The sequence below is a fragment of the Epinephelus lanceolatus genome, chromosome 14 (assembly GCF_041903045.1).
Source record: "Epinephelus lanceolatus isolate andai-2023 chromosome 14, ASM4190304v1, whole genome shotgun sequence".
NCBI classification, from domain to species: Eukaryota; Metazoa; Chordata; class Actinopteri; order Perciformes; family Serranidae; genus Epinephelus; species Epinephelus lanceolatus.
The window spans coordinates 40706087-40726604 of NC_135747.1; the positions used below are offsets into that span (position 1 = coordinate 40706087).

At 43.6% G+C, this 20518-nt stretch overlaps 1 protein-coding gene across 21 annotated transcripts in view; it reads right to left on the minus strand.

The window, feature by feature from the left end:
* The window catches only part of caska (calcium/calmodulin-dependent serine protein kinase a), a 207718-nt gene extending 187659 nt beyond the window's left edge, over window positions 1-20059 (minus strand). For all 21 annotated transcript variants that reach the window (XM_033618126.2, XM_078174720.1, XM_033618122.2 and 18 more), the window contains exon 1: window positions 19223-20059. In XM_033618126.2, coding sequence (XP_033474017.1) covers window positions 19223-19281 — 59 coding nt within the window. In that variant the 5' untranslated portion in view covers window positions 19282-20059. The remainder of the gene's footprint in view (window positions 1-19222) is intronic.
* Between the last annotated feature and the right edge of the window lie 459 nt (window positions 20060-20518).

Genomic DNA, 20518 nt, shown 5'->3' on the forward strand with positions numbered 1-20518 from the left:
AGAGAGCCCACAGTGTGTGGAGTGTGTGTGTGCCTGCGTAGGTCAGAACACGCGTAGAAAAATCACGTGGCTCCTCGTGACATGAGAGTGTCATTTTCTGATTTTAACATCGTAGGAAGTCGAGCCGAGAAGAGATCGTTAGGGTAAAAGTAACACTGGATATTTGAGAATTTAAAAAAATCAGATCAGATTGCTGGCTGTGCAGAGTGCGACAAGCTACAGTTTAAAGAAAAAACTGTCAGTGTTTACTGGTAGACAAAATATTTAATAGCTTCTTTGCATATGACATCACACACTGGTGTGCTGTCCAGATAGAGCAGGCAGCTGGAAGCAAAGACAACAACACTGCACAAATGCACATGATTTGTGCTGCCTGAAGCTGATCCAATCGATCATACTGGGTAAATAACAAGGGCCAGTTTAAGTCCCAAAATAAAATAACTAGTCCATACCCATTGAAAAAAAATGCAACACAAGAAACAATATTAATAAATCATAAACAGCATCAAATTTAATCAAAGAGTAACTCACTAAGAATCGGAGCAAGTAGTCGATGTCAACTTCATGTTTTGATTGATTGGTTTTTGATATTTAAAGTTCAATACTCAGCCGGAGTCCACCTGACAGGTTTTTGCATTTGAATCTACAAGTGTTTCTCTATTTTTCTTTTTGTCATTTCACAGTCGTGCCATTCATCCAATCCGACCTTTACAGGCTCCGCAGCATGTTTCTGTGGATGAGATGAAAACAAGGAACGCATAAAACTAAATCACTGCGATTACACTAGAAATGCACGAGTTGTTCTGTGACCTCGCTGCACATTTAGCCAGCTGGGAGATTTACTGAAATAATAAAGCGCAATACTAGTATTTTTTTTACACTACATTTAATGCACTCGTAAATAAGACCGACGTTGTAAGTAAGAGTTGAGGGAGAGCCGAGAGACTGAGGGAGTGGAGGAGATAAAGAGGGAATTGAAGTGGTAAATGTGCATTGTACTGTGAGATTGTGGCAGCTTGAAGTAAGACAATGTGGTTTTCCACCCAGCTCACCACAGCGACTCTCGCTCTGTGCCTCTGTCATCGAGCCCCAGTTGCACTTACAATGGGGCTGGGACACAGAGCATGTGTCACCCATCTGTCAGACAATATGTCAACACAGCCATAATACCCCGGCTAAATGTGGCTGCGGCCCGTTAAGGCCCTCCGCATCGATGCTCCTCCAAATATTCACTGCCTCCTACCCTAATCTATGCGCCGTCTTACTCCGCCTGCATCTCCTCCACATCCATTCATTTCTCTTGTTTTGTATCTTTTCCAATCAGTTCATTTTCATCTGTGGGTGGTGCCATATGCAGACGCAGACTGCTCAACATCCTCCAAAATATACACTCATCAGTCTGAAATGTCTGCATCATTGCAAAGACTGATTTTAAGGGGAGATACTCCTCCCTCTCCCCGCCATGCATGTGCATGCACAGGCCAGCCAATGCAAACCTACCTCTGCACCACACACTGTATCTCCTCTGCAGCCGCTATCAATGATTTAGACCCGGTTGTAAGCTACAGCACAGACACAGGCTTTGAAATAAATAATTTAACGGGTGCAGGTTGACGTCCAGGTCTGTCAAAATATGTGACTGCTGTGTGTTTGACCTGTTATATATCTGCACAGCACCGTGAGATAATCACAAATCAGGCTCAAGGACAAAAAGGACAGACAGTTACTGGGTTACTGTGTGTGTGTGTGTGTGTGTGTGTGTGTGTGTGTGTGTGTGTAAGTCTCAAATGAACTTACACAGCACCTACACAGGCGTTTTTCTAATCAATATGAAGCATTGTTTGGGAGGCAGGCAGGCTGGAGTGTGATCAGTGTTTATCACAATAAACAATAATGAGACTGAATGAAATCCATGAAATGCTTCTGTTCCTCTTTTCACCAGAGGCCACCAATCACCACACATCACACTCATCTGAGTGCACACACAGCAGAGCACATACAGTATAACACGAACAGGTAGAAACATGAGTTCAGGTCTAAACAATGCAAACAAAAGTAAATGCTGCGTTTTTCTGTTGGGAGTTGGAACAGTTGGATTAAGACTGTAGCCACTGAGATCATGACAGCGATAATGAAAAATACAAAGACTAAAGACTAGTAGAGTGCACATCTCTGTCAGGCGTGTCTGTGGGCAGTAGTGGAATGAAGGGGAGAAAATATGCAGGTATATTATTACCAAGATGTAACCAGAGGAGACAGACCTTGGATACAATGTCCAATAAAACCCCTCCCTACCTCACTCTCATGTCCCAAACAAAAAAAACATAATTCTCTCTCAATTGTCCCTCCAGGCTCCCTTACAGCCAAGATAGTAGCAACATTAACAAAAGCAGGGATTTATTGATCTTGTATTGTCCCTAACTTTAGTGGAACATAACATATTTGGTGTCAAATAAATCTACAGATGCTCCAGTTCGAACTGAGATCAGACTTTTCCATGGATGTCAGTTTCTGAGTCATGACAAAAGCTAAAATGCGGCCTGCAACAGATGAGGTAAGGCTTGTTTTTAGCAGAGCCAATCCCTGAAAAAAAAAAAAAGCCTTTTGCAGTGTGATTTTGTTGATGACTTGTGACTCGTGTATGGAAAAATGACAACAATTGGGTGTGTTTAAGTGTTTCGGTCTGTCCAATAATTGTAAACGGTCATTGGGTGTGTCAGGCTGGAGAAATTTTCACAGTAATGTGACCAAAGATATTTAAGACCCATCAAAATTCAATTTAAAACAATTTAAGACTTGTTAAAGCCTTATATCAAGAAAACTTAAGGATTTTTTAAGGACTTATAAACCTGTGTTTCAGTCTGCTAGATATATTTTGCTGCAATAAAAATGAGTGAAGTGAGATGAACAGACTGAAAACTTTATCTTGTGAGACAAAACTGATGTTTTCTTTTGGGGACATAATTTGCAGTTGAAAAAAGGTCTTAAGTCACAATATCGCAATATATTTATCAAAATACTCTGCACACCACAACAGTTTTAAATCGCAATAATACTGTATCATGACTTAAGTATTGTGATAAAATCGTATCGTGGGGCGTGTGGTGAGTCTCACCACTAATATTTACATGCACAAATTATTCCAGGTTTTTCCCCTTAATTTGAAAAAGACCATATTCCTAGTAAGCTGTTTATGTGGCTAATAAAAATATATATTCCACTAATACTCTCTAAGTCGAATGGCTGGAGCCGCTTGACATTGTGTTTCTTTGCATCAAAGTTTTCCACAGCCTCTTTTTCATTCCTTCAACCACCTTCTATGAAAGGTCGCTGCTCAGTAATAGTACATATCCAAAAGCCTGTTGATATCCAGGTCTTTCATAATGTTTAAAAGTAGGTGTGTTTCTTCATCCGACCAGAAATGTGGGTTTTTCTTTTGAGAATGCATCTCTTCACCAGCCTTCAAGCTGTTGGCGAGTTGGTTTGTGTGTAACGTCTCCATGATAACGCACAGAGCCAGCTGTAAAAAGGTAAAAGACCATGTCTCACAAACTGTGGTAGAAACCCCAGTTGAGACACGTATTACAAAAGGGCCTTATACATAACTAAATAATACTAATAAAAGCTGAATAATATCGGCATAACTCACATTGCTCTTACTTAATGACGGTATAAAACAGAGCAGTCATAAACAGGTTATTCAAAAACTGCGAAATGAATCGCCGCAACCACAAGAAGTCCCTGAGCATCCAGTCATAAAAGTGCATACACAATATTAGGCTGATGGGTCCAGTAGTTTGTGAGATAAGTTGCAGACAAACACACACACACATTAAACATATCACCAAACACATGATCCCTTGCTGCCTTACATCCGGTGAAAATAAAAATTTGACAATTACCAACCAGACTGATGAATCTTCAGCTCAACACAGTCCTTGATCACACACACACACACACACACACACACACACACACACACACACACACATCCCTGAGCAGAGGTATCAAAGCAAGGTAGTAGTGTGTGTTGCCCTCCAATTAACAGGCAATAAGTTTTAATGGGCTAGTACCTTGTTAGAGGCTGGAAGTTTTTATAGGTTAGTAAACAACTAGCTCGCACATTAACAGACTACAAAATCTGGAGGCTAACAGCAGTTAACAGATAGACTCGTGATTTTATAAAGCTCCCTATATGAGCTTTACAAATGCCTTCTAGTGTTGATATAGGGATTCTACTTACTAGTTAAATGATTTAAGACGTCCAAGTTGTGTTTTTTAGCCCTAATACCAACGAGTGGGAGTCTTCAGATTCAAAATCTGATTCTTTATTAACTTATTATATTTTGAATGGATTTTACTAAATAATACATCCACACAGAGCACATTTAGTCTACAAGAAGCTTACGTTAAACCCAGAGCAAAAACACACAGGATAAAAAATGGATCTGGCTTTGTTTAGCCAACAGAGATCCATTAAAAAATGCCTGGATCGGCCTGATTCCAATCCCATGGATCGCCTCAGGACATCTGTACTGTACACGGTGCAGCCCTCTGATGCCTTATTCATAATTCAGCTACCCTCATTTAGGTAATTTATAGTTGTAGTCGATAAACCAAGATCTCTAAATCCTGCAGCTAAAAACTATAGAAGCACCATGGACGCTGATTAGAAAACCATTTCTACAGCAAAGAAAACCTGAGGATAATCCAGACCACACATGCAGCACTCGACCACATAACAGAGTGAGTGCTGTACCTCCAGCTGTCTCGCCACACTTACACTGTAAATATACGATTGTTCTTAATTGACCTGCCTCACTAAATGGAGGTTAATTACATAAAAGCATGTTTTGCCCACACCCATCAGTGAGAGTGAGACAGAAAGCATGTGGGAGCAGAAACGGGCTGATCTTTCACTTACTTGGATAATGAGAAATCAGTGAGTGCTGAGAAGGAGCTCTAAAGAAACAGCTTTAGAAAACTGGCTGAATAGAGTGATAAAAATATCATCTATTACAGCAACATACCTGCAGGCCCATCACGCCTGCTGTCATTAACAATGGGCCTGCCACTGTGAGAAAGAGGCCCTGCAGCAGGAAACCGTCCCACTTCTTTTCACATTACAGAACTCAATGTTCATTTTAAAATAACTACTGTTTGACAATTTTCAACAATTACGCCTGGTGCTCCTCAAGGATCCATCCTAGATCCATTTTTTTACTCTGCTCAGTTATGTGACCACTTGGTGCTCTCTGCAGATAGCGTTCAATTTTAATATTGTACCAAGTGCCATGTTATGCTCTCTAATTCTGCTCCTTCAGCTTTATGAATCATCAAGCTTTCCACCTGATTTTAAAAACTGGTTGTATTCCTGTTTTTCTGCTACTGTTGGAATTTTTATGTTGGACAAGCGATTAATATTGTACTGAAAATACTTTCTCAGTCCTCAACAGTTCAAGGTTCTGTGTGCAACAGGCCCGAAATACACACACAGACAAACAGGTCCTATACATGCATTAAATGGAGATGCCCAAGCAATTGGGGATTTGCTGCCTTGCTCCAGGGCTCAGGTGCTCATGGGGAGAGCTGGAGAACATATCCAGCTACTAGTCCACACTCCTTATTTGGTTCAGACAGGGACCTGATCTGGCAACCCTGTGGTTCCCAACCAAAGTCCCTTTGGACTGAGCTACTGCCACCTAACAAAATGAAGTCAGGCTACCTCTCCCTGGACTGTAATCATTGTTTCTGACTCTGATTCGTTGTGGTAGACGGTCTGGCTGGGCATGCATGTGGATCTCTGTGTGTATCCCACTGGCTAGGTTCACTGGTCTTTTGCTAACCCCGCCCCTTTGTAAAAGGGAACCAACACATTACTGGCAATCCAAACTGATGACAATGACTAACAAAAACCAAAATCGGAATCGGCCATCCAAACACTCTGCAAATCAGAAATCGGTATGGCCCCAAAAAATTGTAATCGGTGCAAGTCAAAAAGTAGCATACATTCAGTAGCTAGCTAACTAACTAACTAACTAACCCTTCACTTTTCAGGGTTTTACTTTGGTTTTAGAACGGGGACCAAACGTATATCTCCTTCCATCCTCTCCAGGTATCATTCATACACGACATGCCCCCTGGCACAGCATTTAGCTCGAAATCCACAAAACCAAAGGGAAGGAACTATGATACGACTGCACAAGAGTCTATGGAGCACAGCAGTGTTGTTGTCGGATCCTTGTTGGAGCTGACCGATGCTGTGATTGGCCAGTCTGTGCTTGAGAGGTGGGACTTAGCAACGGGTCTATTGCCACTGTTCTGAACTACCTCCATACAGCGGGTATGGAGGGTTACCACTGATAACGGCAACAGCATCATTACAGAAGTGTAGCTCCCACCCTCTGGTCTTAGCTCTGTCAGCACTGTTCACGCTGTTTGCACCGTTAGCTGCTAGCCATTGGTTCAGCCACCTCCATGTTGAGAACAGGCTTGAGCGCTATCAGCAAACCTCCAGAAAACCCCTACTCCAAGGCACTCACTCTTACATCCAGCACAGCATTCTGCATTGAGACTAGCACCTGACAACCCTCTCAGACCTTATTAACTCACAGAAACCAGCACGCACTCTGAGTTCTTGTGATTCTAGTTACGTCCAAAACAAAGCAAAGATCACAACAGACCTCTTCTCACTGCTCTGCAACATCTAACCTCCCTCAGCCTTATACGCTCGCCCAGCAACTGTTTCATCTTTAATGTCTCTGCATGATAAGGCGCTTTAAGTAAACTATAACTTGACCTGAATTATGCATCAGGTTTTTAGCTATGACCTGAAACAGGGTTAGCTTTATTGAAATATACACAACAGACTGCAATGATGGTTTAGTGCCGTGAAAACAGATGAGATCACGGCAAAGCCTCTCAACATCTGCAAACCATCTTTAGCACAGGAGCGTTAAGCTTTCTCTGAACAAACAGGTCTGACTGTCACATTCTCAACATTAAGCCCAATCTTTTGTCTGATACAGGTACATTCACTTCTCATTTTCTTGTTGCACGCAGGCAGAGAATGAGTTTCAGAAAGAAAACCCAGCCCCAGTAACCAACTTCTGATGCTCTGCGTGGGCTGACAGTCTGAACGATGTCCTCGACAATTCTGCTGCTATAAAACTCACAAAAGCTATTTTTTTAAGGTTTGAAAGGGAAATGTCTTTTCCCCGTGTGTTTCATGGTGGGTGTTGTTTTTCCAGGAGGCCCCAGCTGTAACCCAGGTGACACTGTGTGCCTTGGCATGCAGCATGGAAATTGGTTTAGATTGAAGAGGCCCCAATTGACAGAAGGACAAAGAAAATAAACTGGAAACAAGAGAAAGGAGTAAAAAATAGCACTAAAATGTCATTGGCTGCATCAGCGACTTTTGGCAACTTCATCCCCGACTCAGGCAAACCAAAAACCTCCAGTCGCTAAAAAATAGACCAGTCATTTCAGTCAGCAATGATATCATATTTATCCATAAGAGCCAAAGCAGCTCAAACACAAACCTGCTGCAAGTGTTGAGTGTATGCTGAGGATGACTTTGCATCATCGTCTCTCTGACTGTGTTTCTGTGTGTTATGAACCTACAGTTGAAACTCATTATACACACATGACATCTCTGTGGGAGAGCACTCAGACACACACACACACACAAGGTGAGGTGGAAAATAACGCATAAATAATGTATTAATAAAAAGATACTGTATCATCTTGTTAGCGAACAGAAACCTGCTGTGACCACAAACTCTGATTCTGAGTCTCTCTGAGACGTGCGCCCACATATAAAGCAGTGAATAAACCGTGTGTGCATGAGTGTGTGTGTGTGTGTGTGTGTGTGTGTGTGTGTGTGTAGTGTCTGCTATGCTTCAGTGCTCAGGGCAGGTACGGGGGACAACAAACATCGTGGGGCCTCTCCTGACTAGAATAACGTTGCTTTAATCAGCCTATCAGCCTCGTGCTCCACTTTGTTTTTTACTTTCCAAAATTTTTAATCAATCGTCTGAAAACAAATCAAAAATTCTGATAATCTATCATCTATCAAAATGATAATCTGAATCATGCAAACCTCCTTCTGATTAAAAACAATGCTCAGATTTTTCAGTGTTTCCCCTTGGTTGACTGCTCTGGGGCGGCAGATGGGCCACTAACACACCAAATTCCAGTCTTAAACTTAACACTTAAAAGTTTCTTTAAAGAAATAGAATACAATATTCAAAACTATGTTGTCATCGCGTGAAATGAAGAATCCTGTCTTTGTTACGTTAGAGTGACCCCTTTATATCCACATACAGAGTGGGTCCTCTTCCATGAGTTGCCATGTTGTTTCTACAGTAGCCCAGAGTGGACAAATCAAACACTGACTCTTAACAGGACCTTTCGCATTTTCACATCCACCACTGCAGTTCTCCTACGCCCATGACACTCCTGTGGACCAGATCTGGATCTGGCCCCTAAACAGTAAAAGATTGCAATAAAAGCCTAAAATTGAGCTTCATTTATCCAAAAAGGTGCCAAAGGAGGATCCCCTGGACCTCATGTCCTCAAATCCTACAATCGACCCTGGGTACACCTGACCTGCGTGGGGCTGAAGCGACTAGATTTGCCTCTTGGCAAAGATGAGTGACGATGGTACAGTTCTAAAGGTTGAAAACAAGGAATTCATTTTTTTGTACATACCAATAATTGCCATTAATGTTTGATTATTAACTGGTCCCTGTCATTTTGCATCCCTGTCCTACACACCTGTCACAGCTGGTTGTAATCTGCAGCCTCACTGCTAGATGCCACTGAATCCTGCACACTAGATCTTAAGAGTTTCCTTAAATATTTACTGCTACATTTCCAAGTATTTATCAGTTACTATTAGAAACCCACATGAGCCACTCTTTACATTACCATAAATTGGATCCACTGCAGCAAGAAAATACTACTGAGTAAAGGTGTTAGTTTCACCACAATACAATATCATATAGATTTTCTGGACAATGATATATTTGTTGGTATTACAAAGTGCCACGATACGAGTTCAGTTCGATTCAGGCTGCTAGCAGTGTTTAATGCAGCGGTTCCCAACTGGTGGGTCATGGGTCCACTCTGAATGGAAAGCAAGTGACTTGCAAATGTGTCAAGTTTATAAAAACACACTTTATTTTTAAGTACAGTCAATTTCCAGCACAAAGCAAATACTTTCAAGTGCTATTTCCTGCTGTAGAGTGACTGACTAACAGACAGCTACTTGACAGAGACAGCAAACTAGCTCGACGACATGGCCAAACACAGTGCGTTACACTGTGTGGAACTCGAACTAATGACTAACTGTGCGTTCACACCAAACGCGATGGACGCGATGAACGCCACAAGTTTCCATACAAAATCAATGTAAATGACGCGATGACACGCGATGTCGCTTCGGGCGACGCGTTTCAGGCGATAAGAGCGACGCGATGAAGCGATGACGCGTCCATCGCCTCATCGCGTGTGTCGCTTGAAGTTGAAAAATTTGAACTTTTCAAGCGACATCGCGTGACATTTGGGGGGTGACAGTATGTATCGATTCACTTTGCATTGATGCCGCTGGATCACTGATCACAGACTCAATATATTGACTCCGGTCAATAATCGGCCTCTTGCTCTTGATATTTCCTGGTGGTGAAGCACATCAGGAGCAAACACCAGGAGTTGAGCTTTCACTAAAACAAAATTGTGACTAGATCAAAGATCATTCAGCACCAGATAACAGTATCTGTTATATCATGCTTTATGAGAGATAGATCAGTAACAGTTACTGACTTGAGATGTTTCGGCACACGGCCTTCATCGGGGTATTTTACATAATGGTAAACAGCACAGTCTTTTATGAACACCACAAAAAGCTAAGTCTCTACTAAGTATGCAATTAAGAGTAGATAGATAACTGGCTAACCACACAGGAACAGAATAAAGAGACAAAGTAAATATAAAAATACTATTAAATAACAACAAAAGAGCTGTTTTTGTAAATACAAAATACTCACAACAGTTAAAACCCTTTCAGATGCAAACCTCTGAGAGTATAAACTCAGACTGCCTCTTTCTCTTTCCTGTGTAAATTATCTGGAATGTCTCAAGCTTTTGCAGCCAAGCAAATTAAGTAACTGTAGACAGCAAGTTCAGTTTCCTGATGAGGACTGTTTCCAGACAGCGCACCCTGTCACTTGTAATGTGCTCCAACAGCCCAGATCTAGTAGAAACTTTAGAGGTTTTTCACACCAAATTCGGTCCATACCAGAGAGGCGAGCCCGTAGAAAAGTTATCTGTGATGAGGCTCTGTGGGTCAGTGTCCTGGAGGAAGCTGCTGTTACACAGATAACTGAAATACTTAGCCTGCGTAGCCAATCTGACAACAATGAGACAGATTGTATCTTCCTCCGCATCATCTGGAGAACATGACTGATTACTCCATTAGCAAAAAGGTCAGGTGTCACATATGCTTTTTCCTTCCCTCAATGCGAACATGAAGTGGTAATGAAGAAAGCGAGGAGAGGTCCCTGGATAACAGCTCTGATTACGCTGCTCTTCCTGCAGCGCTGCCTTGCATACACAACAGCCTCGGGAGGTGGAAATCACATCTACACTTGGTTTAAAATGAAACAGTGACTGGCAGTCTCTATAAATATCTTAAGGACTGTGTGTTTGCTGGAGGAGCCGCAGATCGCTGCACAGCTAGAGGCCATAGACACATCGATTCAGTGGAGGACATCAGACAGTCGTAACTTCCACCTTGATACTGGCCAGTTCAACAATTTGTCTTGGTCAAACACTCGCAATGAACACATGACATCATGCATGTGAATTGTAATCACTTAGTTACAGTCTGGGGTTTGCAATGTGCATCACGGTACCGTAAACCGCGACAGCTTCACATTTCCTGATGCAAGTATTTACATACTTAACTATCAGTAAGGTGAACTGCTTGAGTGCACAAACAACCTATCATATTACAGAAATTATGCTACTGTATTTCTAGGTAATCAAATGGCAGCCATTTAGGCACAGTCAGCATGAGTTTCAGCTCATTGTTTTTTAAGGCTGTACTGCATAGTTCAGGCTTCATTTGTAACATTGACGTCTGAATTTTTAAGCCCAGTTCAGACCAAAGATTTGCGACGAAACGAGTTGAAACAGGCAACTACTTGCAACGTGCCGTTCTGCAACATTCTAGAAACCTGCCAGTTCACAGGAAGTGACCACCATGAGACAGCGTATCATCTCTAGTCAACAACTCTCTGTAGTTCTGATCTGTAAGGTTGACAGGAAGTGACCACCATGAGACGATGTATCATCTCTCAAATGTCTGGTTGTGAATCTTTGGTCTGAACTGGGCTTTAAATTAACAATCAAATGCTTCAGCTGATTTCCCCCTTTGCATGTCTATCCATCCTGTTGCAGTTATTAACATTAAAAAATATATATTTGTTCATACATAATTCTCTTAACTATCTTTCCTAAAGCAGAAAGTAGTGCAGCTGAATGCTTAGCAAGCAGAATAACTTTTGCTATCTTCCACTCCTGTGGACAAACACATTTTTACTCTCATTAATAATGTTAACAGTTGTTTGAGTCATTTTTAAAATTAGATTCCAGTTGTGGTTGTGTAGCCTATGTGTAGTACTGTTTCCAAGTCATGTGAGACCCACACATTTCCAATATCATTCTTCTTCAGTCCATATTTGTTGGTGTTTAGCCTTTCAAACTACATTCAAATTGCAGTCAAAAAACTGTTGCACAGGGGGCACACACCTGTATGAACAGGACAGTCTAGCAGCAATCTAGCGGCACAGTGTATTACGCTGTATTTTTTTCATTAAAGACAGCTGATTTATTTTTATTTTTTTAAAGTGAATCTATTTATTCAAACTGAGGTTTTTGTTTGAGGATTTTTGTTATGTGAGGTGACATCAAAAAATATATGACAACGGACATTTAAAGCTTCATCTGAAAACCCCAGGAGAAGCTCTGGTGTAAATAAAATAAAAGGTACGACTTGATTGTTTATTTTTCACGCCCACAACTCTGCTGCTGCTCAGCTAGTGTTCAAAGGCTTTTACAGCTTTTTCTCTGAGAATGACACTGTGAGAGTGATGAGAGTGAGCCACAACAGTAAACAGCTGACACATACAGGTAGAGACTCGCTGCTCAACATAGTGGAGCATTTAGCAGCAGAGACTGATATTTTCCTCGGGAGCTGGTGGAGACCAAAAACAGAGCTACGAGAGAGAATACTGGATTGACATTCATGAGGACTCCAAATTAATGATCATGTTTCTCTGTATCTGCTGGATGCGTAAATAAGCAACTGTTTACTAAGACATATCAACTGAAAAGATACGTCAATGTTTTGGTCACGACTTGTTTCCGCTGCCCCCAAGTGGCCAAAATAATGAGTTATTGCAGCTTTAAACACGCCACGTGATACTGCTTTGGAATCTAAATTCTGACACAAGCAGGGAAGAGATCCACTTCAGAGGGAATTTGAAATCCTGACAGCTCAAAAGCCACAACAACCATGAATGTAAACAGAAGGAGAGGGTGCTTCAGCAGGTAGCTGCTGTGTGACTTGAACAGAGCCTGTTGGCTAAACGAAGCTTTTTCTCTTACCGCTGCACATAGAGAACCACTGCGGCCTGCTGGGGGTGTTTTCTCCAGCTTGATGAGGGTGGATAAATATTTTAGTGGTTGAGTGTGAGATCTCTCTGCTATATCATCTATGTGTAATTGTGCGTGCAGGGAACCAGCCTCTCAGCAGATTTTCTCCTGCAAACCCCAACAGAGAGGCCAAGATCGTCTAATACGAGCTGCCTGCACACAATTATGCACATGGTGTGAAAGACGGCCCTGGAGACAACTCCACGAGTGCATTCCCTCGAGGCCATGGACCCCATTCAGTCACATCCACATTGTTGACGCATTATGACTGAAAACTTGCAGTTCTTAATTGGATATAGGCTGAGTACCTACTTTAGACTCCCAATTAAAATGGATTTATTAGGATGGAGCTAAAGAGAACTTGTTAGAGGAGGAACATCCTGGCCATCCCTGCCAAGCGGTTATCTCAACCACTTAAAAGGGACAGAAAATACCACTTGGCAGATGCTCTTATTCAAATTGACCCCCAGTGTAATATCTTTTTCTGGGAGATGAGCCTCTGCAGTGAGCACACAACTGCTGTTAAGTTGAGTGCCGGGCAGGCTGCCTTTTAAAACACACTCAGGTCTGACAATGTAAACAAATCAGTGTTTAACCTACTGACCCACAGCCCGAGGGTCTGCTGCTGCCGTGGCCTCGGTGGCTTATTTGTAGAAAACCTCTGGCCGATTCATCAGTGCACAGACAACCTGAGCCCTGTGGCTAACTCTGTCAGAGACATGGCTCCTGTAGTGGAGCTGCCTGTCCTGATGTAGGTCAGTGTTTCACACGTTGTGCTGAGGACGAGTGTCTGCAAACACCTACACATAAATACACACAACCTGAGCAGAGCCTTCAGCCATTTTTACACAGAGATGGTGCTACAGTGTCGCTACTAAGTCCCTTCTTTATGTCTCCTTTGCATTTTTACACACAACCAAACAACAGCCGCATCATTCTGCTCCAATGTGTGATTATAGACTGTATCCGGGAAGCAAAAGAGGTGTGATGGGCCTGACATGTAACAGTGTCGGCCTCCAGTGTGACATAAAACATTTGCATCAGCAGCATTTTATAAACAATAACATCAGCAAAACATGACAATAACAATCATGTACTGTCTCTGCTATCCCATCCTCTGCGTGAAGGGTAAGGTGATCTCGAATCTCATTGTTTTGCCAATTTGCAGACAATTACTGCCGCTGTATCTTCTTTGAGTTAGCTGCTAACTGCTAACAGCTAACAGCTACTTTTTAAATCTCCCACAGTCGGTTGCACACATGTCGTCAAAATGTTACACCTGACCTGACGCCTGTCCTGTTTATACAGACACTGTTTCTGCGCTGTTACTACTTCCCTGGCAGATTAAAGGTGAGATGAGATTGTACGTTATATACAGAACAGCAAGGTGACGCAACAATGGGATAATCCCACCCTGAACAGACGGTGTAAAACTGGCTTTTAAAACAGATAATTAACAAAACTAGCGGGTTGCACCTTGGCACAGGGAAGCACTCTACTCTTCCTGAGGGAAAGGAAGAGGACGAGGGAGACACACACTTACAAACCTCCCTCATTATTACCATAATTTCCTCCACAGCAAGCTGAAAAAGGCAGCGGTGGAACAGTGAACTAGTATTTCACTCCCTGTGGATTACAGAGTGATGTCACTTCACTCCATGAGGTGAATGGGACACATACATAGTAGACAGAGCTACGCCTCGGGCTTATATTCCCTGTCACCTCCTGGAAAGGGACACACAGGACCACACAGTTGCAAGAGCTGACACATGCACTAAATACACACACGTTAACACACACCTCCTTGGGCCCAAAGTTATAATGACATTCAGGCTTTGTTCAGCACCCCCCAGTGTCCTCCCAGGCCATGAGGTATGCAAATGGTGGGTAATTCATTTTATTCACAGAGGAGCAGATCAGCTCTGCAGCCATGTATGTTTTAGTACAATATCCACTATTAAATCCACAGTGAGTCCAAATATTCAGGACAGGTAGGCCATTGATCCATTCAGCTAATATTCACTCTAGTTTTTTGGCTCCATTAGAGGAGATGACGCTCTGAATAAACTCTCAATGGCCTGTGACTGTAGCAGTAGTGGCCCCTTTTACACTACCTGTTCAAGGCGGGAATATTGCACTGCTATGCCGCCTCGCCATCCTGTATATAAGGTACAATCTGGGAAAGAGGGGACACAGCGTCTCACCTTTAAGCCGCCACAGGATATAGTAATAGCTGGCAGGATGGAAGCATGTGCAGCACGGGTATGACCTTTTGACAACATGTAATGCATGCAACCCACTGCAGGAGGTTTAAAAAGTAGCTGTTAGCAGTTAGCGGTAAACTAAAAGAGGAACAACAGTAGCCAAAAATGTCCTCAAATTGGGTAAACAATGAGACCCAGGAGCTCCTTACCTTTCGAGCAGAGGACGAGATCAGCCGCCACATAACTGAAACAGTAAACGGGGTCCCCACACAATTTCATGGGCAAATTTCCCAAGCTTTTCCATGACTTTTCTCGCCCCACTTGCACAACATTTTTCAAATATATCAGATTCAAACTCTATCAAATATAATTTTACAGGAAGGAGACAAACCCAGGGGAAAATGTGGGAATGTAAACAATGGTAAACAAAATGTCACACACTGACAAATATTAGAGCTACGTTATTTCAACAGCTACAGAAAATTAATCTGGTGTAATGTTACATTACGTGGACGGTTATCCACAAGAGATAAGACAGTATCTATTTCATTATACCCAACAAAATTCCATGACTTTCCCCAAACCTTCACACGTTGTAGCCCTTTTTACACAGAGATGGCGCAACACGGCTGCTATGAAGTCCCTTCTTTATGCCTCCTTTGCATTTTTATACACAACCAAACAACGGCAGCATCACTCTGCTCCAGTGTGTGATTATAGACCGCATCCTAGAAGCAAAAGAGGCTTGATGGAAGTGACAGTGTCTGTGTCAATACTGGTGTGACATAAAACATACCTGAAAGCAGCATTTCATAAACAATAACAATTATTAACTGTCGTAGTTATATGGTGACTGATCTTGTCGTCTGCTCGGAGGGTAAGGAGCTCCAGAATCTCATTGTTTATCCAATTTGCGGACATTTTTGGCTACTGTTGTTCCTCTTTGAGTTTACCGCTAACTACTAACAGCTACCTTTTAAATCTCCCGCAGTGGGCTGCACAAATAACACATCATCAAAACATCACACCCGACCTGCCCATGGTCCCGCTTGGATTTTCAGTGCTTTTGATTAATTCCATGACTTTTCCAGGCCTGGAAAATGTGATTGTGAAATTCAATGACTTTTCCAGGTTTCCAAGACTATGGGAATCCTGGGGAAATTATTGATATTGCCATGTTTTGCCACTGTTATTGTTATAAAGCACTACTGAGGCGTATGTTATACCTCCCACCAGACACTATTATGTTACGTCACACCCATCACACCTCTTCGGAATCTACGATGCCGGTGTTGTGTTTCCCCACCTGTAAATGCATAGCACCGCACTTGGTGGTCAGGGTTCGTGTCAGGTTTAGGTGAAGGGGAAACACATATCAACAATGATACAGGCTTCGACACAACACCTGCACACAGTCTATAATCACATACTGGTGCCGCTGTTGTTTGGTTCTGTGTAAAAATGCAAAGAAGGCATAAAACAGGGACTTCATAGCAGCTCTATAGCGTAATCTGTGTAAAAAGGGCTCCTGACATCATAACCAAACCCTGGATACCATGCAGTTTCCATCTAATGCACCGAAATTAGCATTTGCTGTTGTCACCAAGTATTAACTGCAGCACAGTTTGGAGCTGCAAGGAAAAACAAAAGCAAACAACATCTTTCTTGCTGTCCATTTCTTTATGCACAGCGCTGTGTTACGTCCCCTACTGTGAGAAACACAGGCACACATGCACACTTTTTTTTTTTGAGGATGAACTAGAAAAGAGCGTGTCCCGAAGGCACAGAATGTCTCTTAATGTGTGAGTCAAACTAATGGACTGCTTCCCTCTTCTGTGCCCCTGACCTCTCCTGCTCCCTCACTCATCCCATATCCCATGCAACCTCCCTTTCCCTCTCTCATCCTCCATCCCAGATTTACCCTCCTTGTTCTTGTCTTCTTGGTCTCTGGATACTTTCTCCCACCCCCATCCTCGTGTTTTTGTGCCTGAGGACGCAGCAGCAAACCGGGCAGGATCAATCTGACAGCAAGACAGATGTACACAACACACTCACGTGGGTGACAGGCAAGCCTTTGTCCGAGGTCACTGCTCTAAAAATACAAGCACAGGGCTAAAATCTTGTTTATGCACTGTCAACTGATGCATGAGCATAAATATGGACACAACTGCAGGGTGGATCCTGCTTTCCATAGAGCCACACACCTAAATCCAAGGGACACACACAGAGCAGGGATCACAACGCTGCTTTCCAAGCACAGTTCAGGATGACCTATATATGGATCTGTGTACACACACGCACACTCACGCCCATGCACGATGCAGGGCGTTGGGCTTTTAAAGTAATGCCTTTCCTGACTGCGGTGTTGTCATTTGCCTCCCTGCGGTTAATCCAGTCTCTTTTAGGATCAAAACCCACAATTGGTGCTTCAGTGCAGTCTTAAAAAGAAAGCTGTGGCTGCAGCAGCTCCCTGCACAGAGAGCAGCAGGTCGGCTGATAAAAGGCCGCTCTCCTCTTCTGCAAACTGTAAATCACAGACAGTCTGTCCGATGCAATGTGCGAGGCTGTGATTCAAAAAAACTAAGACCAATTGTGTGTGTGGCTGAGTCAAAGCTTTAAAAGGTGGTCCTCCTGTCCCACAACAACCTCGCCTGAGCACATATTTAAAATGCTGATCATTGTATTTTTACATTATACATGAAAGCACATGGCTAACGGAGCAGGAGGATTCCTTTGAGACTGTGCTTGTGTGAGTGAGAGGGAGAGAAAGAGAAACTGATTGTGACTGTGTGGGATAGAAGCGAGCACACACACACTGTTTTCAGGCTTGCCTAAACATGTACTGTGCCGCGCAGGTCTTATCACCCTGTCAAACAGTCAACCATCTCTGTGACACTGCAGAAGTCCCATAACCAGTCAGCCTGCTATGACTGACTGACTGCGTCTGTCAGGCCTGCCAAGCTCCTGATTCACATGGAGCTTCTGTTTGTAACGCCCAATGAAGTGCTTCATTCAAGACCAGCAGCTTGGATGACACAGTCGGTTATTCATGCAGTGGTCAAAGCAGAAACAGTTTTCCCTCAAACAGATCTTCTCCACTCATTCAACTGTCTCGCCCAGATATCAAAACAAAGTGACTGTCTCCCGTCAGCGTCTACAGCCTCTCCTCTTCCCCCGTTACTTTACAGGAGCCGTGCGATATGAAGCTGGAAAGTCCCAGGTGTGGTGCAGGTACTGCAGCCAAACAATGGGTATAAAGACCAGAGAGGCTGGGTCACCAGAAATAAAACACTGGCACCGTACGGACACATCTTTCTGTTTCTCTTTTTAACTGGTTTTGGTTGTTAGTCATCTCAGGGGCAGCATGGGAACATCTACTTTCACACACTGAGACTGTCACAACACTCTACCTGGCTGCAATAGAGTATAATTACACGGATAAATGTTAATGATACACCCAAGCTTTGTTACCTCCCATACTTCTAAAGAAAGATTACAAAAGGGAGGTAACTGTGGCAACCACGGTATAAATCATGTGTCACAACCGGAAACAAGAAGTATTATTCTGAGGGGAGTTCTGCTAGTTTATGTTGCATGAGTGCTATTTATATAGGATGAAATGCACATTTTATAGACAGATATTTGCAGTATAGCTACTCGCTTCATGATGGGGTTAATGCATGCTGTTATTCTGCATCCTAGACTCCTCCAGGCAAAATCCCCAGTGCTATCCTCTTACCCTCGCAGTCAATATCACTCCCATGTAGTCTGGATGAGACCTCCAGTCACTAACGATGACCAGATGTGCAGCGTGCATGACTCATGATGGTTCTGGTGCCCTGCCCTTTAATCTCTGCAGCAAGTTGCCAACTGCCACTAGGTCAAAGCACAAGCAATGTATGTCTGAGCACACACACACACACACACCGTGCAGGAGCCTGATAAAAATGCTGCCACGGTGAAATAGGAGCTTATCTTCCTGTTGGAATAAAGCAATAAAACTGGGAATGCAACAACTGTTATCACGTCCATGAAGAGGCGAGAATGCATGTGTGTGTAATTGTAGTGGGACAGGCCTAATGTGGTGTTAAAGAGGTCACTATATGTTTAATTATGATGACCACACACACATATCACCACGCTTTATGGAGGCGTGCGTGCACGTCTGAGTGTGTGCGTGCATCCCGCGCGCGTGCCATACCCTGAGGACATTATGAGGAGCTAATTGGAAAGCCCCGGTGACCGACGCTTTACCGTAAAACCACACTGAAATAATAAAGCAGCGATGCAACACTTACTTGCCAATGACCTCGCAGAGCTCGTACACATCTTCAAAGAGAATGTCGTCGTCCGCCATAGTCCGACCCCGGCTGGGGAAAAATTATCCCCAAAAAATATGCGTCCCAAAACCTGATGGTGCTCCTGCACGAGGCGGGAGGGGAGGAGGGGGAGCGGAGGCCACGGGCAGCTGACCGTTTGACAGAAATAACTAACGCAACACGGCCGGTTCAGCAGCAGCAGGGCAGTCGGTAAAGAGTTCCCAAGAAAGGTTTCTAAATTCCAGTTGTTGCCTCCTTCGTCAACCCCCCGCCCCCCCCAAAAAACGCTGCGTCGCTGTGGGTGAACGGCACAGGGGGAGCTCAGTAATCCAGTTTGGGAGTCCACCGGTTCGGCCCCGCCTTTCCCACGGCTTCCCGGTATCTCAAAAAGCAAACCATACGTGGCTGTCAAACAAACATTATAGTAAACTACTCCGCCGGTGTGTGTGTGCTGCTGCCCGTTAACCGCCCCCGAGTTAACGCTGAGCTCAGAGAGGAGGAAATGCCCGGTGGACGGTGTGCATCAGGCTCACGGCACCGGTCCAGGTGGGTTACAGTGATCTCCACTCCCCGGGTTACTCTTTCGTGTTTTCAGGGATGCACACACACACACACACGCACACACACAGTCCGTGGGTAACTGACGGTTCAAGTCCTCAGCGTCCGGATTCAACACCCACACTCTCCGTGTCTTCCTCCGCGGCTCCGTTAACACTTTCCAGCCGTGGGTTGGTGTGTTTTTCTCCCCTCCGCCGCTGCTGCTGCCCGTGAGCCTGCCTGGACCGACGTTCAGCTCCGCGGAGCTTCCAGAAAACCAGGCTCCTCCCACACGGGGGTTATGAAACTGTTCCGCTGTCCGCCATCTTGGCGCCGAGCCGTTACCCAGGGTTCTCCTTTGAGGCCTATAGGCTTTGAGCCAACATGGCGGCGCGGCGGCGCCATAAAGGCTTCTCAAAAACCGCAGTTTCCTTCAATGGATAGATATTAAGTGGAGTTCCCACCCGGAAGCGAGAGGGAGTATGAATGAAGTATGTCCATAAATCTTTAACAAGTACCTGATTTAACTGGAGAAGTTGTCGCCAAAGTCCTCTGTGATTTATCCAGATGTTAATGGTGAATTATATCACATATGCACAGAGCCAACCAGCTGACACAATCAGTCCATTAACCAATTGGTCCACTGACAGAAAATAAATCGTCCAACTATTTTGATAACTGTTTAATCATTCCAGTAATTTTTTAAGCAGAAATGCCAATCAGCTGGTTCCAGCTTTC